This window comes from Octopus sinensis, unplaced genomic scaffold (assembly GCF_006345805.1).
Source record: "Octopus sinensis unplaced genomic scaffold, ASM634580v1 Contig10816, whole genome shotgun sequence".
Classification (NCBI taxonomy): Eukaryota; Metazoa; Mollusca; class Cephalopoda; order Octopoda; family Octopodidae; genus Octopus; species Octopus sinensis.
The window spans coordinates 156764-182689 of record NW_021832224.1 but is presented as its reverse complement, the minus strand read 5'-3'; the positions used below and the strand labels follow the sequence as shown (position 1 = coordinate 182689).

Genomic DNA, 25926 nt, shown 5'->3' with positions numbered 1-25926 from the left:
TTTTTTTATTAAACTAAAATAATTGTTAATTAAGTAAATTAATGATGTTAATTCTTTGATTGAGAGGACGCGCGAATAGATAGGCAGTTTCCGCGCAATATCGCGAGCGAAATGCGCTGAAAAAGCCAACTAGACTCACGTCTCTCGTGACTCTTCCTTGAGATCATCAAGCCGATTTCCGAAAGGAACTCAAGAGCTTTTGGGCCGATTATCCCGCTCGTTTCGAAAGCCAGGGGGACGAAAAGGCAGGTGTTCTCCAATGAGACATACTTTGTTATTTTTTTGTTTCGGCATGTGCGGAGGCTGAGCCAGGGCGGGAGGCAGAGTCCATGAGAGATGACGAGGAAAACGAGTCGACACAGGTCTTATTTTTTAAATCACATTCAATTAGTTTCTTAAGAAATTTTAGTAATAAAAGAGTAAAAATATATTTATAAGCTAAAATTTATCTGGAACTCTTATTTTTTTAAAGAGCATTACGTTTAAATTTTGTAATTAGTTTTTCAGGAAAGTTGGCGGAATATAAGATGGTCCCTATTTTGCAATTTCTGGCTTTTGTGGCTGTTGTTGTTTTCTCTTTGTAGGGAGTTGTCACTGGAAAGGATTTGGCACAGAACTGTCAATTATATTTACCCAAAGCAGTAAATATAACAATGTGGATTGTGGGCTCAGACATGCAGGAAGTGATCGGGACCTTGATTGCCTTATATATTCTTTCTCGCCAAAAGTAGTCAACTTGTAGAATTTCTAGGATCCTACTCCACTTATTATAACTGTTTTCGATACTTTCATTTTCTTGCTTGTGGACCGCTACGGATTCAGGAAATTGGAATTTCTGTTTGCTTCAGGAGTGTTGCTGATAGGAATAATGTTCGGATATTTGGTATTCTATTTCCCCTACCTCCAGTACATTGTGAGCGACCCCAACCAAGAGCAAATCATTCAACTCCAGTTAGTAAATTGTTGAGAATTCAATCAAACCATCACAAAGAGTTATTTTAAAAAGTGAACAAACACTTTAGAAAGACTTTTTATATAATAAACGCCTAACTCTTCGACGGGTGAATTCTTTGCCTTAATTTGTTCGTAGGCGTTAGCTTCACTCTAAACCTACTGGAAAATGCACCTTCGGAGCTTGAAAAATAGTTTCTTAGCATAAATGTAAAGAAAACTGAAATTACGGTAAGAGAAGAGAATATGAGTATTTTTATAATCGAAAATAATCTGGATGTGCTATTGCATTTGAACTTGGCCATTGAATGTGTTTTTCATTTCCTAGTATATTTACGTAAATATTATCTCAATTTCAAATCTAAATCTTTTTACATTTAATATACAAAATATTTAGTAATAATACTTTTTAATATTAGTATAAATCCTCAATCATTCCATCCTAATTTGTTCAATGAGTACTGCCAAACCACGGAAAAAACCCCAGATACGCCCACGTGCTTTGTATGTCATGTTGGCGGAAACCTGTTAGACTATACAAAATCAGCAAAAAAATAGCCAACATAAAGAAATGGAATTGTGCTGAATGGCACGTGGTTAAATCCAGTATTGATGTTTATAACTGTGCGGCGAGAAAGTTTGTGTTTGTGGTTATAATTAGTGTTCCTCAATTGTCAAACGGAGAAAACTTATTAAAAATTCTAGGTGACTAAAACCTTCTATTTCTTCCAGAACGGAGAATTGTCTTCTAAAAACAACAATTCAGCAACACTAATACGTCTTTTGTTTGAATGATTTTCTAATGTAAAATGATAAATTTGCATGAAAATGTTGCGTGATAAACTTTGTATGAAAAGTGAGTTTTAATATTGTTTTAAAATTTACTATGTTCCTTGAGTTTTCGTTTTTTAATCTGGACAGTTATAATGTTTTAGAATTATTAATTTTAAATCATCAACATTTTAAAACATATAATTATCAATTAATTATTCGAGTTTTTATATAAAATATTTTGTAATAAAGTTACGTAAATTTTATTTAATATTATCGTAATCATTTTTACTGAACAGGGCTAACTTGAACTCCATCATTGACTTCAATTGTCAAACAGAGAAAACTTATCAAAGATACTAACTCTACTTGCAGCCTTTTATCAAAAATCCTTTTCGACTGCTTAAAAAAGACTAAAATATGAATTTGTATAAGGAAAAAAAGTAACCTTAATAAAAAAAATTTTTAGAATATTCAAACAGTATACAACTTACGTTTTTGGAATGACATAACAAATGTAATATTTAAACTATGGATCTCAAAGATTTATATATTGTCAAATTTCTCTAAACTGGTATGCATCAATGTAGCCATCATATGCGGGGATATAAATGCAAAGTATCTGAAATTTAGCTGACATTCCACTGCCGACGACCGACTTCTTACTCACCACGTGGACAGTGGCACTATCGATTAAGTAGAATTATTACCTGCAGTCTGGATGATTCACATTTCTTGTTTCTGGTTTGGTGACTTCCCAGGCATTTGAAGTGACTGCCTTTGCGGGAATGAACTGAGTTTCTGCTGGATTTTTGTGAATATAAAGACGTTTATGGTTGATTTTTGGGCGGGTCATTGGGGATGGGTTGGATGTCTTGGGGAAGAGTAGTGGCTTGGGGAGTCGTCCAGATGTGGAAACTTTCAAATTAAGGAGGTTAAATCGATACCGAAAGAGGCTCGCAAGCCTACTCATAAAATTCCAAGAAAATATGTTAAAGCTGATATTTTAATTGGATTAAACTCAGCGATATATTATGTCACCGGTTTTTCCCTGGATCCGGCATTTGCTCTGATCGCAAGCGTATTTTCAAATAAAAAAATATAGAAAATAGTTTATTAACAGTCATAAATACATATGTAATTAATAAAAAAAGTTTCCCTAAAATTGCCAGTAAAAGAATAGAAAGTCATTTTAAGTTGCCGTATTGAATGAAGGAATATCAATTTCAGATATTCTTTGAAGAGGGCTGAAATGTTTTTAAATTTTGGGTTTTTTGGGGAATATTCATAGGTTCCTGTCTATTTTTTGTTGGTAATGTATTATCAATATATATCAATGAATGGAGTCCAGTTGGAAGGCTGGGGTTATTAACGTGTTAAATCAAAAGAGGACACGCTTTTTATTTGAATGTATTTTTTTGTATTTTTCTTATTTATTCATTTTCTTCTGCTTTACATACTTGTCAGTAATCAAGTGTCTGGTATATGCTACACAATCTATTTCAGACAAATGTTAACTACAAGAACAAAAAGTTAAGCTAACTAAGTTATGTAATACGGTCTAACGCCTCGTCATTTTTTATACAAGAGATTTCTACTGATATAATTTCCTTGACAGTTTCTTCGATCTTTTCTTCATTTATTTAAATACATTTTTTTTGAACATCATCTGTACGTTGCTCATTAATTTTATTCCAGCAATTCATGATCGTTTTAATAGTAACACTGATCTAAGCATCTTCAATTGCTAACAAAACATTTCTCATATTTATATTTGATAGACCTTAAAAGATTATTTCATATTTGTCTACTGTGAATACCATTTAATATTAATTCTTCGCCTTCAAAAAAGCATATAAATTTAACCAATTCGTGTGAGTAACATGTTTTAAGAATTATTCCCAGATCTAATTTAGGCATATTTAATTATTACTTTGAAATGAAGTAAAAACAATCTTGTCCTTTCAGACATATTTTTAGTTTTTAAAGCCTTCGCAATCTCTAATTTGTCTTTGACAGAAATTCTCTTCGGCATAGAAATACAAACACGTTATTATTATTTACTAGCTCAGCAGTTCGCTTCGCTCACTGCGAGCTAGCTCCTGCGGAGGCCCTGCTCGCTACGCTCGCAGTTTCCTTAAATAACTATAAATTTATGTAGATATATAAATGCGACCTGCTTTGATATAACCTTATTCTAAGGCCTGTGGATAAACGATGTTTGCAGTCCGTCCATCCTTGGCAAATATAAATAAATTTCTCTTCTACCTACCCTTGAGCACCCCACATACAGCTGGCCATGTGAAAAGCACTCGTTCTCTAAAAATAAGCCTACTACCTTTAAAGACTGTCCCTGGGCCTTGTTTATTGTCATAGCAAAACTTATCTTCAGCGGAAATTGTAGTCTCTTAAATCTATCGCAGGCCCTTTCATGGTCCATAATAACGTCGACCGATTTATATATTCTTTCTCTGCCAGGGATTTTCATTAATAAATCTAAATTTATATTAAGTACCTCATCATTAAGTGGAGCTAATATAGCTCGTTCACGCAGCCAGTCGAAATTCACGTAGTGTTCAGATAGTTCGGAATAGACGGCATTCAATAATTCTTCTGCTGTTTCTACGAAAATACATAATTCTTCCGGTAGCCTAATTTTCTGGTCGTGCATTTCTGAAGTGATTGCCCCATTTCCAATATCTAGAAGGATTTGTGGGAATATGCTATTAACGCCTTGTAAATGTGCATGTACATTTACATCTAAGCTTACCTTTTTCACGTGTGTCCACAAATATGACGATTTGAGGCAGGCATTCAATTCATCCGCAGGCGTCCCTCTTTGAATAATTGGCAGCGTCTGTCTAAAATCACCTGCCAATACAACTAATGCTCCCCCAAACAAATGGTCGCTACAATTCTTGATATCTCTATATGTTCGGTCAACTGCTTGAATGCGCCTTTATGAGCCATCGTACATTCATCCCAAACAATTAACCTAGAATGCATAATTCTATTACCCGTAGTTGAGTCTAACAGCAGTCCTGACCTTGTTCAGCTGTTGTCTAAGTTCCCTCACCATTTAAGCACATCTTCCCTCGTTTCTCTTTTTGTTATATGGTTCATATTCTCTTGTTTGTTAACATTCTCAGATCTCTCTTTATAGGACATTCTTATGATTTTGTAAACGCGAATCAGTAATTTATATTAAATTTTCTACGTAAATTTATTTAGTGAAATTTATGTAAAGTGTATTATCCAATCAAAGCCATTATACTTAATTGCCTCTATGTTTAAAGGAATTGAAACTTTAGCATAATCGAACTTGTCTGTTTCGGTAAAGAAAATGATAATCAGCTTCATCTTTGTAGTATTATAAGGAAAAAAATTAAAGCCTGTTAAATCAAGGAGATTTAAATATAGGCAAATTGAAATTTACATGACTAATTTAAATTTTATTTGCCTCTATCTTTTAAGAAATCTAAACAGTAGCATAATCGAATTTGTCAGTTTCGGCAGTTAAAAAGAATCAATTATGTAAATCTCTAATAATTTTTGCTTTTTCCTTTTTAGTGGTTTTCAAAATCTGATAATTGCACAGTCTATTCATGGTCGATAACAATTAGAGCTTTTATTTTATTTTTTTAACGAAAATTTAACAAAAAAGAATTTATGTCATCGAAAAAAGATAGCTAAGCTAATTAATGGCCTCACGAGGCTTGAAGGTTGTGGAGGACCTCATCATGTGAGTCGAGGACTTTCTTGTCGTTCATTTTAACAAAAACGCAGAAAATATTTTTTTTAATTTTTGGCTTGAAGGTTTTGGGGGACCACATCATGTGAGTCGAGGACTTTCTTGTTGTTCATTTAACAAAAACGCAGAAAATAATTTTTTTTTAATTTTTTGGCTTGAAGGTTTTGAGGGACCACATCATGTGAGTCGAGGACTTTCTTGTTGTTCATTTTAACAAAAACGCAGAAAATAATTTTTTTTATTTTTTGGCTTGAAGGTTTTGGGGGACCACATCATGTGAGTCGAGGACTTTCTTGTTGTTCATTTTAACAAAAACGCAGAAAATAATTTTTTTAATTTTTTGGCTTGAAGGTTTTGGGGGACCACATCATGTGAGTCGAGGACTTTCTTGTTGTTCATTTTAACAAAAACGCAGAAAATAATTTTTTTTAATTTTTTGGCTTGAAGGTTTTGAGGGACCACATCATGTGAGTCGAGGACTTTCTTGTTGTTCATTTTAACAAAAACGCAGAAAATAATTTTTTTTTTTTTAATTTTTTGGCTTGAAGGTTTTGGGGGACCACATCATGTGAGTCGAGGACTTTCTTGTTGTTTATTTTAACAAAAACGCAGAAAATATTTTTTTTAATTTTTTGGCTTGAAAGTTTTGGGGGACCACATCATGTGAGTCGAGGACTTTCTTGTTGTTCATTTTAACAAAAACGCAGAAAATAATTTTTTTAATTTTTTGGCTTGAAGGTTTTGGGGGGGGACCACATCATGTGAGTCGAGGACTTTCTTGTTGTTCATTTTAACAAAAACGCAGAAAATAATTTTTTTTAATTTTTTGGCTTGAAGGTTTTGGGGGACCACATCATGTGAGTCGAGGACTTTCTTGTTGTTCATTTTAACAAAAACGCAGAAAATAATTTTTTTAATTTTTTAGCTTGAAGGTTTTGGGGGACCACATCATGTGAGTCGAGGACTTTCTTGTTGTTCATTTAACAAAAACGCAGAAAATAATTTTTTTAATTTTTTGGCTTGAAGGTTTTGGGGGACCACATCATGTGAGTCGAGGACTTTCTTGTTGTTCATTTTAACAAAAACGCAGAAAATAATTTTTTTTAATTTTTTGGCTTGAAGGTTTTGGGGGACCACATCATGTGAGTCGAGGACTTTCTGTTGTTCATTTAACAAAAACGCAGAAAATAATTTTTTTAATTTTTGGTTTGAAGGTTTTGGGGGACCACATCATGTGAGTCGAGGACTTTCTTGTTGTTCATTTTAAAAAAACGCAGAAAATAATTTTTTTTAATTTTTGGCTTGAAGGTTTTGGGGGACCACATCATGTGAGTCGAGGACTTTCTTGTTGTTCATTTTAACAAAAACGCAGAAAATAATTTTTTTTTATTTTTTGGCTTGAAGGTTTTGGGGGACCACATCATGTGAGTCGAGGACTTTCTTGTTGTATTTTAACAAAAACGCAGAAAATAATTTTTTTTTAATTTTTTGGCTTGAAGGTTTTGGGGGACCACATCATGTGAGTCGAGGACTTTCTTGTTGTTCATTTAACAAAAACGCGAGAAAATTGACTCGAAGGTTTTGGGGGACCTCATCATCGAGGATATTCTTTCTTATTAAAATTTTTTGACAGGAAGGTTCTTAGAGGATATCAACCTTTTATTGTGCCTCATTATCGAATAACTACAAAAGGGAAGGTTTTGACAATTTGATCTGGTTTGTAACAATTTGAATGTGGGTGTGCACAGACAGACAGACAGACAGACAGACACACAGACAGACAGACAGACACACACCATACCATTTTATTATTAAGATTATAAAATAAAATTCAAAAATTAAAACTAAAAAATATATATAATATTAAATGCCCCATAACGAGGTTTATCTAACTGCTCTTCTTGAGTGCCGACTTGAGAGGAATTAAATTGAAGTGCACTTTTAATAACAGACCTAAATTTTTCTGTTTAGATCACCATATCTCTGAGCGAGTTTTTGGCTCTCTAACCGAAAATACAATGTTAACAAAAAAGCGAATCAATTTATGATAATTGATGATCGGTATATTTGATATTCCAATTCATAGTCTCTAATTAAAGGACGATAATAATCAAAAACACAAATTGGTTATCTGTTTGGACAATGAATGGAGATGAAGACACTGGCATTTTCTATTCACCAAGAATGCCACTGGGGAATACTAAAGCTTTATAAGAAGTGCTGTGAATTTTATTTTACTGTGAAACGCCCTATTATCGAACAAATTATAAAAGAATGCGAATTTTTAAATTTTGCTGCGCCGTTAAAATTTTTTTTTCATTAAATTTAACACTGTGATTCATGGATTCATAAATACTAGGTTATACAGTACGACCCCGGTTTGGGGCAGACCCCATGGGTGGGGCAACCCTCAGGTTTTGGGGCACCCCCGCTTTTAGGGGCAGTTTTTGAAAACAGTAAATTTTTCATTCTATTATTTATTTTTGATGACCCCGGTTTGGGGCACTTATTTAATTTATTTAATTACAAAATGTTAGTTTATTTATTAATTATTAATTAATACTATTATTTCACGTGTTTATTTTGACTTTAGTATGGTTCGTAAAAAGAATTCAAAGATTAATTATGAAACAAAAATTAAAATCGCTAAAGATATAAAACATGGTCAATTTTCAGAAAGAGATCTTGCTAAAAAGTATAAAACGAGCAAAGGTATCTTTTTTAACTAATTATTTTACAGGTACTATTTCTCGCATTAAACAAAATTTTGTTTATTATTTTGACGCGGGATTAACTGAATCCGATAGAATCAAGAATCACATGATCCAAATAATGAATTAGATAGATTAGTTTTTGAAACTTTTCTACGTCTGAGAGATGAATTTCTTCCAATTTCTGGAACTATCTTAAAACTGATTGCAAAAAAATTATCTAAAAAGATAAATTATGAATCATTTAAGGCATCAAATGGATGGCTAGACCGGTTCAAGAAAAGACACGAGTTGCTATTTAAAACTATAAGTGGAGAAAAGAATTCTTCTGACTCTTCTTCATTATCCAATTTTTTTTCTGATTATGACAACTGTTTGAAAACTGTAGGATATGAAAATATTTTCAACTGTGACGAAACTGCTTTATACATACAGCGAACGCCTTAGAAATCCTTTGTTCAATTTAATGATAAATGCAATGCAATTAAAAAGAGAAGGTTCCCCTTCTTTGTTGTAATGCACTTAGTGAAAAGTTAAAACCTCTATTAATTGGAAAATTCAAATCTCCTAGGTGTTTAAAAAATTATAACGCCGAGGATTACGGAGTACTATATGCTGCCTCAAAAATTTGTCGTTGAGTAGTGATATTTTTGCGAAATGGTTATGGAAAGTAAATCAAGATATGATCAATGAAAAGAGAAAAATTGTCTTAATACTGGATAATGCGAGCTGTCACAGAAATACAGAATATTCCAATGTTTATTTACTTTTTCTTTTCTTCCCAAAATACGACCGCTTTAATTCAACCCCTAGATATGGGAATAATAAAATCCTTCAAGTCCCTCTATTTCAATAAACTGATTGATTTTACTCTTATATTTGAAAAAGAACAGCTTTCTGATTTGAATTTGAATAATGTCAATCTTAGACAAGTCATTACAGTTGTCGGGGAGGCATGGAAAATGATGTCAGAGACAACGATAATTAATTGCTGGCAGAAAATAAATGAAAACAGATCAAAAATTTCGGATAATGTACAGTTGGACGAAGAATTAATAGATGACGTGATTTCAGATGTTATTTCAATGGATTCGACAGATATTATTGAGGACAAAATTACTTATGATGGATATGAATCTAAAAAATCATCAATTAAAGAAATCATAAACATCGTGAATTCTCTAGAAGATAATATTTTCAGTACATGTCCACAATTTTTGAAAATCTACTACGAATTTATAAAAAACCTATCAGGAGAACTGAAAAAAAACCAATTCGGTGAGAAAATTACTGATTACTTTTAATAGTATTTTTTGTTGGATTTATTAAAATTTTTAAATTTTATTAAGAAAGGACTATGTTAGAATTTTTATTAATATTAAATAATTTTAATTTATAGTCTAAAATGCAATAAAAATCTATTGAGGAGAAAATAAAAGCAAAAAATCTTTACCCTCGCATTTTGGGGCACCCCCGCTTTTTGGGGCACTATGATAAAAATGCTGCCCCAAACCGGGGTCGTACTGTAATCTTATTTATAATTTAGATAAAAATATTGAGGCATCGTTTGTCCAAGATGAACTCAATGGTAAATTTACGATGCATTTATTTTTAGAAACAAATAATAAAATTTTTAATTTCACTCCTCCAGACATGAATTCATCTTATTTTAAAAGAATGAATAAAAAGATCGGAGTACACAGGTCAAAATATGATTTTGAAAAAGGGAATGAGGTATAATTGAATAATAACAGTTTAGGTTTGAATCTTAAAAGATTGTGGGATGAATCCGTCATTGAATCCCCATATGAAAAAAAGGGAAAAGTAAAAAATATAATGTCTAATAACAGATTAATGGTTAGTTGTCTTTCCTAACATTTAGATCGAATTACGAAATGAAACCAAGATAGTTACTATGAATAGAGTTAAAAAATGTTAAGGTTTTTGTTGAGTCAGTAATTAGTGTCAAACTATGTGGGTCACCCTGTCAACCCTGTCAACTATATATTAAATTACCGGGTACTTCTTCAATTCCTGTTAGTTTTTATAGTTAAAATACATCTCAGCTCAACAAAAGGCACAAATACTCCAAATCAAAGCAGACCACATTATTTAACTACGTAAAACAAAACAACGACGTCAAATCTGCCGTTAGTCATAAACAAATCGAAGTATCGAGGATTCTAGATTCGAATCCAAGTATGTTGGCATCCTTCTTCAGCGACTCTCCCCATAAAATACCAAAGTGTTCCTCTCCGGAGCCATTCCTTGACGGTAAAGTCTACACAATAACAAATTGGTGGACGCCTTCAAACGGGGACAAAGTTCCCGAATTTTAGGATCCCCAAAATACTCAAAAAAATCTAAACACGTGTATTTTGAAGGGTTTCTGGAGTTATACTCTGACCAAGAAGGGTGATTTTTAGAAAGTATTGGATAGGTTTTTTTAATTAATTGGGTTCTGTAAAAGAACGCACATTGAGCCATCATTATTAGCTCTGGAGTGGAATTTCCAATAAATATTTTATCTGGAGTAAACCACAATGCTATAACCTTTAATATAATTAAATTTCCCTCGTAGTTCGTGTATTTGATCGTGATCTGACCATCGACAAGTCCTTCTGGAAACGAGGGAGCATATGAAGCACAGCCCAACATTATCCCGCCAGTGCCGCAATTAAGATTGACAATTTGAGTAGCTAGGTCAGTTTCTATACAAAATTAACAAAACAAAAGTTACCAGGGAGCCATGCAACCTGGAAATAAATAGATTGTCCTGTGCTTAAATAATAGCACTGATAATTCCAATTAGAAATGTTTGCAGAAATCAGTTTTAGAAATGACCCGTCAGATTCCGTGGAATACAGTGTAGGAGGCCAAGTATTAGTGAGCAGAAAGGGACTAAATCTGTAAACTGTCTTCTTTACTTTTGTTGATTAAATTTGCAGTTCAATGCGAATTTAGTTTTCGGATAGTAGATATCCGCTGATTTTTGAGCTATCAGTGTGACAGAATCTATCACGTGCAGGAAAAGGATCCAGTTAAATTGTTAAGACATACTTTGTTTTCTACGTAGATTTTGGATTAAATAGAAAAAATAGAGAAAACATCAAAACAAATCAATTTGCCGGTGAGTTATTATAAACTCGATCATATATTATGAGTTTTGTTTTATAGATAAGATATCTAATTATTCGCAAAGGATATCTCTCTTTCCATGAAGAAGTGAGAGGGAGTGATAGTCAAGCTCGTCGGTTTGTACGCCAAATTGGTATTTGGTTGATACGGGTAGACCTGAGGCGTAAGCAGATTCCAATCCTCGCAAATTCCTCCTCAAGAACACAGTCTGTTATCTCACACAATAAAAATTAAGCCAAACAAAGTTCAAGGGCTAGCTACTAATTTTTGGAAATAGATGAGTTATTTCGGTGTATCAAAGTGATAAAAACGGATTCTAGTTTATATAATGAAAAATTTTAATTGTGAAATATACAAATTAACTTTCTGTAAACGGTCTTTTGAATTTATAAACTTTTGAGATATGGACTAAACATGTACAATCCAAAAATTAGCACCAATATAAAAAAAATTCATGAAAATCATTATTTATTAAAATAATCATTAATTCTTTTTTCATATCCATAGTTTCGTTCAACCTACTGAAGAAACTTTGTCTAAAGCAGCAAAAATCTTTAAACGAGCCTGGAACAATGTTTAAGACATCCAATTCATTAATTTTTTGCTACTTTTTTGAGCGTCGTCTTTTTATTTTGCACATCATACAAAATTTCTTGTTTTCCAAAACTTTATCGCTGCTTTTCCTGCTTTCCGAAACTTTATCTAAAACTTGTTATATCACATCTATCAGATTATTATCCGCGTTCCCTTTGACATTGCCAAAAAAACTGGAGTTCTGCTTAATCAGGTCCTCCAGAGAAGCCGGTCCGAGGCGTTTGTTACCGTGCGACCAACGTTTTGTTAATCTGTGAGCCCTTTGTTGGACCTCGTCGATTCGGCCTGTTTTTAACATTAAATAACTTATTAATAGTAATAATATCTTATCCAGATAATATTGATTTCAGCTTCCTTTTCTTTACTTCTGATTCGCCTCTTTTTGCCAGACTCATGGGCCGGAATACAGGGTCCTTGTGTTCGACAGGTTCCACTATTCCGTCTCATGTGAGAATCAATGGTACGACGTCCATTTTCGCATTGTGGATTAATTTCAATTCGCCTGCCAAGAGATCGTATTTATGTAATTTCTTGACTTTTACATGCTTCAAAGATTGCTGAGAAGTAATCAAAACTTGGATGTGCGTAATGATGTTCCGAACCTTGTCGCAGACAAACATGTAGGGTTTATTATTACTAGGGCAATTTAAGTTAAAAAAGTTAAAATATATGAAAATGTGTATTTTGGCTTAAAAGTAAAAATAAAGTATTTTTTAAATGAAATAGTTACTTATTAAAGAAAAAAATAAAGTTAAAAAGTTAAAAAAAATTTTTTTATAAAGTTAAAAATTTTAACTTTATTTAAAATAGCGCGTGGGTGTTTAGTATGCCAAGAACTGCAAAAACAATGTATTTTAAGGCAAAAAAAATTGTTATTGAATATCCGCTGGAGTTTTTATTACGAGAGAATGGCGAGTTGCAATGTCAACTTTGCTTATGCACAGTCAGGTGTGAGAAAAAGCATTTTGTGAATTCTCACCGAGAATCGAAGAAGCACTCAAATTTATTAAGTTTTTACAAATTAATATAATTTTTAGAGAATAATTTCTATCAGCCTTGTTTGGACGAGTTACCCAATGATGACTGGTCAATGCAAGTCACTAAAGCATTTATTCAATGCGATATACCCTTGCATAAATTGACTATGCCTCCTCTAAAGAATTTATTCAAGAATACTTCTTTGCCTCTTCCTTCCCAATAATAATTTATTACGGACCCTAGTATCTCTGACAGCAGACTTATTAAAGTCCTCGCAAATGGACACTTGTCAATAAACACATAACACACGACATAACTGTGATCTCTATGAACGGATGAGATTTAACCTGCTGAATTTTAAAAAAAATTACAAAAGACTATGAAATGGTATAGTGATATTCCCCAGAGTTATCTTGAGTGGCTGTTGAGTGCATTAAGAATATAGATATCCCTTGTGGTATTCCTGAAATATGGAATGATATTACCAATGTGATATGTAAAAATATCGATCTGTCCAGGGTAATTCAGAGACGGATAGTAAGCCTACTTATACACAAAAATGTAGTCATTTTCTTCTTCCTAATACAAAACTAATTAATCCCCATTTTGTTAGCTATATTCGCCGATCTGGCTAAATATATGTCCATGGTCTCTTTCCTGACCATGGAACATAATTAGACAAAGTTAGACCACAATTCACAAGTAAATATCTTTAGTCAAGGTGGAAACCATTTGAGGGACCTGTTTCTTACCACCAAAAATCCTCTCCACGTTCGATTCAAACTCAAATGCAACCAAATGTGAAGCCCGAAAAACAATTTTCATCAAATCCAACTCTCCACAAAACACAGCCACACACGCACAAAACGCCTGAATAAATCACGACCGTGTGACGAATTCCTCCACAAAATGTACCCCAAATCATGCCTCAAATACCCAAATAAACCACATGCCACATGTTTAAATACTTTAGAAATTTTGCCTCCAAAATAATTGTTATGTTTAGTTTGACATATGTGTGTGAACAACTTTTTTCATTTATGAAATTCACAAAAATTGTATGTAGAACACGACTCACAGATGAAAATATGTCGGCTTTAATTAAAGTCGGACTACACGACTAATTGAGTCCTGCATATCAAAAACGGTATTAAAAAAATATGTCAATCATTCAGAAGTCGGTCTAAGCACGATTAAAAGATGGTGATCATATATTTAGATTTTCATATTTTTGATTTTTACTAAAATAAATAGTTTTGCATGATAAGATATTCTTCCACTCCAATTAATTCATTAATTTGGAATTTATAATAAAAATTCAGCTAAAGTTTGATGCTCTCCGTTCTTTTCAGGGACTGACTCATGCGCCATTTATTCTTACATGCACTTAATATAGCAAAATATTAGTTTTTACGATTCTAAAAATTATTTTCAAACAAACATAAAGAGACGATCGATTAAATTCACATAATTACATTTTATCAGATAATTAAGCACAAAAACAACTGTTAATGATAGATTAATTATTAAATATTATGAGTTTTTTTGATTTTTAAACAAAGATACTATAAATAAACTAAGGTCAATAAGCTTTCAGTTATAAAAATAAATTTATAGAATGATCAAAAAATAATGCAGTTTAAATTAAACAGGATTGAAGTAATATCTCTAATAAAGCTTTGATGCAAAATCATACCTCATAATTTCGATTGCACAAATCCACAAAATCATGAAAAGCAGAAAATTCAGGATTATAACATTCCCGAAGATAATTAATACGTTCAAACCCATTAACGGATACAAGCATGGGGACATATTTCGCCACTTAACGTGAACTTATAACCATACCGTCAATACAAGTAAGATTGGCACACACCCAAATGGCCCAGAACCAAATCCGCTCATCCAACTGCTCGTCCAAAAGTCTCACAATTGGAACTAACGACCTGAAAGATTATATCACACAGACACAACCTATAATTAATACTTGTATTCGTCGACAATGGCCAGGATGTGATAAGTTCCTTCATGTGGATAAGAATAAAATCTTTCGCAGGAATAGATCCTGTTTCTGGGAAGACATAATCGGCTAAAATGTCTGCTCGGTCACTCAATAAATGGCACATTGCTCCACAGGCACTGTACGTCGTTTCAAAACAGTGCACAGTCTTGTCCATTTTTTCACTACATCTATAAACAAGCCCGTACAATAAAAGCCCGATTATCCCCGAAACTCCCATTATTTTCCTTGCTGCAGCAACTTCCGCAAAGTTTCCAAGTGCGCCCACAATTGACTTGACAATCTCATGAAATTCTGCGCCCCTTTTCGACGGTGTGACAATTAGCAATATTTCCATACATTCTTTGGCAATTTCGATGCCTTTTTTGTCTACAATCAACATGACGTTTTCGTCAGCTTCATCTAAAACGTGACAAATTTAGAATACCGGTAATACTCCACAGAAAAATCCACCATTTGTCAAGAGTGGACAAACGTAATTTTTTTTCAAAATTAGGCATGTTAATCTCAACTTTAATACGTTCTAACGCGAACTTGTATAACATACAACTACCATACCTCTATGCACTCAGAAAAATCGAGATAGTACTTTAGAGCAGACCTCGACCAACATATCCCAGTGTTGAGAATATTGACAAGACGGTTGAAGATTATTGACGAATCTGCGTGTTCAACCATTCCCATCATCACCACATAAAACAGTTCGTTCATTCCTGGCAACTTTACATACAAAAAATGTTCAAAACTGAGTGGTTCCAGGGTTTTAGCTGCAATATGATAAAAGCAAATTTATTCACGATCTGGAATAGTCACAAATCAGCTGATACATCGGGAATCTCAATGTTGAGTTTGACAACCGGTAAAATCGTGCTGAAAACGAGCCTACAAATACAAAAAACGTACAAACCATCTCCGTACTTGAGTAATCTGATCGCAATGCAATAAATCAATGGTTATATTACTAAAATAAGTAAAAGCAGAAAAAACAGAAGTGATTCAAGAAAAAATGATTCCTTCGATTCTTCGATTAAACGCACAACAAACTAGCCAGTCAATTTGGGGACATACCAGAAAAAACTTGCTGTATAAAGAGTGATTCAAATGAAGGTGAATTTCTTCAATTTCTATCATTGCTTGGTGTAAAAAAAGCGGTTTGTGCTCAAAATTAAAAGCTGCTTGAATGGTCTTGTCCAAGTGCATGTCCCCTCCGTACTACAATCCAACAATAAACCAAACCACTTCGGAATTAAACTGTTGGAGATCATATATACCAGGGCATTTAAAAAGACTTAGGAATTTAAATTTGTGTCTTGAAAGTTCACTTGGAATGAAAAAACAAACAAAACTTAATCACCACATCATCAAGAAGACATCCCGAAAGGTCGAGATGTTCCAAATTAACTGCACGTGTCAACAGAGATACAAAAGTATGATCGACGGGGACAACAACAACGGTCCCTGTGTAATAAAAATGTCTAAAAAATATAATTTATTTATTTCACAACTTGAGGAAATGAGGATTGCAGATATTTTGTGCAAAAATATCAAAATCTGAGATTATGCAATTATCAAAATCAATTTTTTGTAAATAAGGTGTGATTCTGAGAATAGAGGGCTTGAAAGGCTGAGGAATTTTGTTTTCTTGGGCCTTGCCGTGTGAGAAAATCGTGAGTTCACGAATGTTGATAAATCCAGTCAAAAATAAGGTTTCTAATAAATCTGGATCTTCATATTCTAAAATTGTAAATTCTTCCACATTGTTGGGGCTTTTTGGAAGTGCAGGAACTTCTACAACAGAAGTGATTTTTAGCAATCGTAATTTTATCAAAGTTGGATATTTTTGACATATTTTGAAAATATGTTCGACGTCGATGGGGGTTGATGTAATGTCTAGTGATACTATTTCTGTTTGGGAAGACGGCAATTCTTTCAAACTAAGAGAAACATTGAACACATTCGTCAATATTTCAGGGATTTTGCCTTTTAGATACTTTAGGTCGTTGTGTATTCCGTGGGAAATCATGTTTAGGGATTTTTTATTTATTTCTATTTCAGGAAGATTTGGGATAGAATTTGGATTTTTTCTTAAGTGATTTATACAGAGTGAGTATAAGGTAGGAATGATTTCAGGATTCATGATACTAATTCAGTGTTCTGTAATGTGATTATGTAATTAAAAAACAACAACTAGTTTTAAATTAAAAAATATGTTTAGAATTTTTTAGTATTAAAAAATAACAATTAAATAACAATAAATCGTAAAAAGTCAATAAAAAAAATAATTTTCATGACTTTTTTTAAAAAAAGCTATATTAAAAGAAGGCCGTGATCTATACCATTTCCCATACTAAATGGGATTAACACCAAACTAAGTGGGATTAGCAGTAAACTAAATGGGATTAACATCAAACTACGTGGGATAATACCAAAGGGATTAATAGCAAACTAAATGGGATTAACACCGATTGAAATTTTAAATATTTTTCAACAAATTCCTTACTCTTGATTTTGTTAATTTCACAATTAGCTTTTTTAGGCTCGAATCTCAATTTCACAATTAGCTTTTTCAGCTCGACGCATCAGTGGGATTAACCGTGATGCGTCGTTGTGTTAGACTTTCTATCAACGAAAAAATTTCTATACTACGTTATATTTCTGACAACCCATTTGTTTCTGCACCTCAAATTTCCAGGATTTTTTCTTCACGATTAAAAAAGAAAATTTCTCCGAGAACTATAAACGACCTTAAATCAAAATCTGACCTTTTGAATAGGACTGATATCAAAAAATTAAACATAGCGAGAATTCCAAAACTCAAATTTAATGAAATTGATGTAGCGATGATAACATGGATCGACTTAATGGAATCTAGTGAAGCAATTCTATCAGATTCGATGTTAATTGAAAAAGCTTTTAAAATTGGAAAAAATGATCCAGAATTTAAAGCAAGTCGTGGATGGCTAGAAAAGTTTAAATTACGAAATGGTATCAAGTTAAGAAAATTTCATGAAGACAGTAGATCAGTAAATCATGATGAAAAATCTATTGCTCATTTTAATGAAACAATCACAATCAAAGTGAATCTAAGAACTACAAAAATAATTATGAAGAAATAATTAAGAAATTTCAAATTGACAATCCAATATCTTGATTATAGATATACTGAAAATGAAGAGCTAATGGAATTTTGGAAAAATCTAAACAAGCTGATACGTTACAGTCAAAAAAAGTTCAATCAGTTAATGATTTTATTTAATAATTATACTTAGGAAACAATTATTAAAGAAGAATCAAATGAGAAAAGAGTTAATCTTTCAGAAGCTTTCAGAGCTTTAGAGATTATTAAAACTTATGTTTCTCAAATAAATGCACATATAGATGATTACGAAAATATTTTGCGAATAAATAATTTTATGTATTCAGTCATTTGTATATAACGAGAAATATAGTTTTTACTGTATATAGGTTAGTTTAGGCGATTAAAAAAATCAACATAATAATCCAGAATATTTAATTTTTTCGTTAATTGCAAAATTGTCAATAATGTATTCATAAATAAATTATTCGTATGAATTAAATATATTTAAGAATAAATATTTTGTTATTAATGAATGGAAAAAGTATTTTTATCACTCATTGTTTTATCATTTGTACAAATTACTGCTTATCTACAATTACTGAACAAATCATATTATCGAGTTTACAATCCTCATGGAAAAATTATTATTGCCATAAACGCCCCAATCACAAATGATGAAACTCAAGCAGCCATAGACTTAATAAATAAGTTCAATCAAAATTTGAAGGAAACTTACAACTTTGACTTATTTGGGGCAATTTTTATTAACAATTCTTACAAATCTCGTATTCTCGTTCTCGGGGCTATTCAAATATCTCCAATACGATATTTAACAATTGACTCCGTTTTTGGGATAACAAATCCAAAATTAAACTCTTCGTCACTTTTTAGTGACGAGAGTTACATTCCATTGGTAGTTGGTTTTGGTAGTAGTGATCTTAGTCAAAAATCTTTTCCGATCCATAACAATTTTGGTATTATGAAAATGACTTACGATTCTACGCTAAGTCGTTTTTCCGATAAAACACAATATCCCAATTTTGTAAGAATTATATCTTCAAACATCGATCAAATATTATTTATAATCAATTTTCTAAATGCTACAAATACCAACATTTTTGGAATTTTATATGACAAGTCATTATATTCTAACGATATGTTAATTTTATTCAAAAATAAATTAAGAGATATTTCGGAAGCATGCATAAGTTTCGAAATAAATTACGAAGAAACTAACCAAGAAACATTGCCCAATCAAATCATTGATTCTCGTATTGGAATCATATTGGCTTTTTTTCTTGAAACAACTTTAACATCGTTTTTAAACAGACTTGATACAAGGTTTAAAAATATTTCAATCATCACCGGTGATTCAGTAAATATACATCGTTTTAATCGATCACATATGAAAAACATCCATAATTTGATTTATCTTACAAATAAAAATATAAACAAAATTCATCTAAATACATTATTTCCAAACGTAAATCTCAGTAAAGTGAACGATTCTTTTTTTTCACCATTTGTCCGTACAGTCTACGTCGGTCTTCAAGCTGCGACGAATAGTTACAGAGAAGAGTGCATGAATCAAGGTTTTTAATTTTTGATTATTTTGTCAAGTTTTGCATGAATGTATGAGTGCAACAAATCTGAACAAATATTTCATTTCAAAAAGCTTTGAATTTGCTGGAGAAACTATAAAAATTGATAAAAATGGCGACTCTGGTGCCTTTCTTATTCTTAATGGTGTCAATAATTCAAAGGGATTCAAGCCATTTATCATTGGAGAGTCGAATTTGAATTTAGTTAAGTACATCAACATTCCAAAATTCAGACTTAACGAAAAATGTAATAAACCTTGCAAACAATTTGAAATCAAAAGATATCATTTAAGTCTTAAATGTTGCTGGTCATGTTTAAAGTGCAGCCAAGATGAAATAATTATCAACAACACAATTTGCCAAAAATGCGATTTTCTATATTTTCCGGATGAATCAAAACAAAAGTTAAATATTTGATATTTACCTAATAGATGTGTTAAAAGAAATATTATTCACGCTCCATTGAACAAAATAGAAATTGTTTATTTTGTATTTCTTTCATTGGAGCTTTTATTTGTTGTTTTTGCTTTGATTTTATTTATTATAAATTATAAATCTCAATTAATCAAAGCTTCAGGTCTGGATACTATTGCAATTATATTTATTGGTCTTTTAATTGGCAACGCTTCAAATTTTGTGATCATTTTATATACTTCAAAAAATATTTGCAGAGTATTTTATTGGTGAATTTTTTAGTTTGTACGAATAGCCATGATCATATCCGAATCTTTAATAAATTCGGCTTTGATTGTTAAAGGGAGTCGAATCCTGATAATTTTCAACGTTTCATATTTTTCACACACAAAAATAATAAAATTCTTAGTATCTAAAAAATTCATCGTTGTCATTATTTTGCTGATTTCGAGCTTACCAGTGCCGTTATATTTATTAACGTTTAGATTATTGTGGCGGCAGTAAAAATATTTTACTATCCGCCAATTACTTATATCTACGAGGGGACTCAGGCCATAAAATCTTGCAATTTTGACACAAATTTGTTTTTTAGCGAATCAGTGATTGCAATTGTGATGCAAATTATCGTTATAATTATCGCTATTCATACTGCAAAAGTCCCGGCCAATTATAGAGAGACTTCTTTCTTATTGGCAGCTGGTTCGTTTTGCTTTATTTTAAACTTTATGTATTTAATATTTTCTTTTCCACTTGGAAATACTACGATTCGAAAAGAGTTATATTTGACCAAATTTTTAATATCTCAAATCATCGTCATGTTTCTTATAATTTATAGTCGTCTTTGGGGACAGTATTATGTAAAACAAGAAGATATACACATTCGAACTCTTGACCGATTTTAAGTCCTCAACTTTGTTCGTTTTTCTTTAATCTTATTTTAACGGTAATAAAGAGTTTAAGTCATTTTAAAATTGTCTGATAAATTTGAACTTGTCTAAACTGGACTATGCAAGTCAATTTAGTTTTGTCTGCTGTATTTAAAAAACTGTAAAAATTTTGGACCGGAGAACTTGTCTAAACTAGACCGTGATAGGATCACGAAAATTGTCAGGTTGATGGAGAGGTTTGGTTTACCAAGGTTTCTAGATTTATAAAAATCATCTTATCAGATGGACTTTAAATAAGATTCTATTTATTAAGAAAATCTATCAGAATTTGTGGATAAAATTAAGTTTGTGAACTGTTTAATATTAACTATTAATGCCTTTGTTATGAAGTTACAACTGTGGAAAGAAAAAGTTGAATAATTTTATTATGTTTGAATCTTTTTAAAAAAATCTGCTAAAATAGATCAATTTGAAACCAAAAAATACTCGACCTTATTTATGCACATTTAACAGATATTCAAAAAAAGTAAATAAATACTTTCCAGAATTGGCCAATTTTGATTTAAAATTAATTCGTACAGTAAATAAATACTTTCCAGATCCACGTCTAGTCGATGAAAATATTCAAGAGGCTTTTATTGATATAATCAATATTTCGATTACTAAAAATTGTATGATAAACTTCTTTGTCAGAATTTTGGTGAGAAATGTGTAATTTTTATCCTTTCGTAAGCGCATTAAATTTTTTGCTTATTTTCCGAAACCTATTTATGCAAACATGGCTTTTCAGCACTTCTCAATATAAAAATACTCATTGTGAAAAACTGAAGATGATTTGAAAAAATTGCATCAAAAAAACATCAACCTTCTCATTAATCTTATTTCCCTTTTTTAATAATAAATTGTGTTTTTAAAAAAGTAATCTTTTTCTGGGAATTATTTTATTCGGTTTAGAGAGAGATCCGGTATATTTAAATGCCGGTTAAGACCACTGTACTTTTTATTTTCTTTTAATTATTATTAAACTAATTTTTAAAAAATAACAGCCAATTGATTGTAACGTTAACAATTGATTTAAGTATTTTATAACTTTGTAATACAGTTATTGCATAGATGGAAGAGGGAAGAAGTTCCCTACAGAAAAAGATCTCTGATGGAGTTGTTGACTTTTTTGGCCTATCAGAAAATGGTTCAGACCAAGATTGGGACAATCGAAGAACCTATTTTATGAACAGGAGCTTCATGAGGGGAAACACTACACAGGAAACTCATTCCGTGGACAGTCCACACAGAAACAAACCATCTATTGTAGAATTGGCTACCCACAAAATACTAAACACATTTACTGTAAAATATTGTTTATTATAATTCAGAAAAATCAAAATGAAAATAACCGAGAAAACCGAATAACGTAATCACAAAACTTTAGATTTTTAGACCCAGAGAATTGCTACCAAGAAATCAACATCCAAATAATGCGGTGACTGGGATTCGAACCCGGACTTCATCGATTTTGTGGGGACTTTTAGGAATAAGACTCAAACAAAGACCCACCGGACAAAATAACACGTCGAATTACCGGTTTATTCCATTTTTTAAACAAAGACCTTATTTTACATATTGGTTAATGTTCGTACAAATTATGGTCACAATTGTGGCCATTTCAGTCCACGGTTTTGCTCCAATTGGCTACCAGTTAAAAACGATAAGAGATTTCGTATTTATAAACCAAAAAGACATTTTAGGTCTTAAAACCTGATATGGGAATTGTGCCAGAAGTACGTTATGTCAGTGAAAATATTTGGCTTGGACCAGAACATGTAAAAACTAATATTTTATGCGTAGAAAGACCTAATACTTTTGGGGGCAAAATACTCTCCCTGCATGCGGCCTGACCTGAACATTAAACAGGCAGTTGAAAGGGATAGACAGCTGGAGGAGAAGACTGCATGCTGTGTTCTTAATGATGGGAGTGGATGTTATCAGTCACTACAAACACAATGTTCTGTTCTCATTTTTGTAATAAATACATTAGATTAGGAATGCTATCTGGAATAAGCACAATACTGGTGGTTCTGTTTGTGGACAGGACCCTCTGTATATTTAGATTGTATAATTTCGTAGATGGTGCCTTGATCCCGCTTCTGTAGGTATCTCAAAATGGAGCCCCACCATAACTAACTGGCCTGTATTAAATTTAAATATCTATTTAAATTAATAAATAAAATAATTAATTAGATTTGTTTAAAATCAGTCAATTTCAACAAAACAACCAAACTAATAAACGACAATCTAAATCACATGCGATGTACCCTCACCGGAAGACCCTGTTGTGTCCGTCTACAGGCTGAATGTATCATCACCACCCACCAACACTGCACATTCCTCCACGGATTCTACCACCCGGAGGCCACCCTGTGTTCCAGGCACCCCCACCCCTCTATTTATAGGTCAACTGTCTCCAAAATATATGTGGAATGCTCCCTTCTCTCAAAAGGACACCCCAGACCAGTTCTACCGTGTTTTTACCACCATGTTTATGAATGCTGGGTAGACTGGGGATTTTAGACTGTAGAATATTCCACTTAGTGCTCACATTGCTGGCCGAATACCTCGTAATGTGCGATATTGAAAAATTTGTGGGATCCCTCAGAATTGCTATCATTTTCCTAGCCAGTGGAGTGGCTGGGACACTCACATCTGCTGTGTTGATGCCCTACGTAGTCCATGTGAGTGTGGTCCTGATATTTTAGAGTGGGCCCAGTGGGGGTCTCCTGGGTGTCCTGGCTGTCCCCTTTGTGGAGTTGATTCACCAGTGGAATGTGGTGTGTAGGCCGGGGATTGTTTTGTTCAAGTTGTGTGGAATTGTTTTTATTCATTTTTTGTTTGGTTTTTTGCCGTATATTGATAATACTGCTCGAATTGGGGGGTTTATTATGGGCATTTTTATGTCGTTTGTTTTGGTTCCGCATATGACGGTATGTCCGTGGAGGAGGAAGTGTAGGCTACTCAATTTATTGGGGTTCTCTGTGGCTGCTATTTTGTTTTTTGTGTTGCTTATGGCTTTGTTTTATTTTGATATTTTTTTGGAGTGTCGTGGGTGTGAGTATTTGAATTGTATTCCACTTGTGGATGGGTTTTGTCGAAATATTCGAATTGAGATTAGAAGATTGCGTCCACAGCCTTGAATCAAAAAATTTATTATGTTTTGACTTAAATAATCAATTTTTTAAATTATATTTTAATTTAAGACACAAATGTTCTCAGAATTAATTGACAGAAATAATTATTGAACATATCTGCAAAATTCGTTGCGAAATAATCCAATTTTATGGTCTAAAAAACACACAAAAAAGAAATCATTGACAATCCTTCTGCTTCCTTGCCATGAAAACAAAATCTAAGTCCCCTGAAAACCTGATCACAAACGAGGATACATAATTCTTGTCCACCAATAGCTTTTAATACTCAAAAAACACAAAATCAACAATCAGTTTCATAAGACGTTCAAAAATGTCATTTCGAGACACAACAACAGCCAAATAACAAACCAAAAACAAAACCCAACTCTAAATTACCATCCAAAAAACTAATTCTCAGTCACTTCCATCCAACTTACTTTCAAAAAACTGAAAATGACTCAACGAAACGAAAATAAACAAACAACAATTAATTCAAAAGCCCTAACGCGACTGACTTTTAATTACACAACCCAAACCTGTGTGAAAACCTGCCTCAATTCAGAAATGTGGGTTTCAGCCCAATTGAAGTTCCCCGAAAGAGCCACAAATCACAATTTATCTCAAAAACCGTTTATAAACCAACCAGAATCGACATAGAGTATCTAAAACTTGTGGTAATATTTGACACGTGAGTGGTGTAATTCCAATTGGGGAAATCATTCTAAAAATAGTTACAAAGATGGGCTACAATCTTCTGAAAACTATATTGAGGATTCTAAAATGTATAGGCTGATGGCAGTGAGAGAAACAACGAGATACAGTCCGACCTCTAAATGGGGCACTAAGTGCCTCAAATCAGAGGTTTCCCCAAAAAAGAGGTTTTTCAAAAAGCTCAATAAATAAAGAAAAAGATCATTATTTTTTAAAATAATCAGTTAATTTTTCTCCATATTTATATTTATTTTTATTCCTAACGACACTTTCTTTCTGAATTCATAAAAATCATGAAGAGAATCTGGAATCAAATCAAAGATGTTTGTCTCTAAGTTTTCCATCAAACTTGAAATTTGTGATATTGATGGTTCGCAGCTTATATTCTCATAGATATTTGGATCATTATCTTCTATTTCATCAAAACATTCATCAATAACATTATTAAATATTTCTTCAGATAATTCATTTATGCAACTCGAGTCTGATGGAGATTGGCGAAAAACCTTTCCATGGAGATTGGCGAAAAACAATTAAAAATGTTCTCCTTTCCATATTGTTCAACTTTGATATTTAATTCTGATAAAAAATTCAAAATTATCGCATGATCAGCAGATGCGGATTCGCCTGACAATGTTCGGAATTTTAATTCATGCCTCTGCTTGAATTTTTCTAACCATCATTTGGAGCTTTAAACTTGTTTAAGCCCATTCTCGAAGAAACAGTTAGGGAAATTTTTTTTTAAAGAGTTCAGAAACTGGAACATTCTGATCCCTTAGACGCTGAAAAATATCAAGGACTTTTTCATCAAATCCGTTTTTATTTTCACTTAATGATGAGGAAAGAAATCCTTTATGATAAATGGAAGAATATTCTTTTTTATACGAAAAATAGTTCCATTGCTAGTATTGTACATTATGGATAATCTCCTCTCAGAATGTTCTTTCTTTAAAAGATGATCAGCAATCTTCAACTTGGTTTCATAATTCAAAGGCATTACACAAGAAATTTGAAATGAAACGTGCCTTAAAATATTTATTTTTTAAATTGGTATAATTAATTTTATTTAATAAAAAATCAATGCCCCAAATAGAGATGTTAAAATTAATTGATTTTTTATAATTTGGTTAAAAAAATT

At 32.3% G+C, this 25926-nt stretch overlaps 1 protein-coding gene across 1 annotated transcript; it reads left to right on the top strand.

Moving 5' to 3' along the window:
- The first annotated feature begins 8906 nt into the window (after positions 1 to 8906).
- LOC115228565 (tigger transposable element-derived protein 6-like) lies at positions 8907 to 9488 on the top strand. The gene has a single exon (XM_029799129.1). The coding sequence runs from the start codon at positions 8907 to 8909 to the stop codon at positions 9486 to 9488; it is 582 nt and encodes a 193-aa protein (XP_029654989.1).
- Positions 9489 to 25926: the final 16438 nt, after the last annotated feature.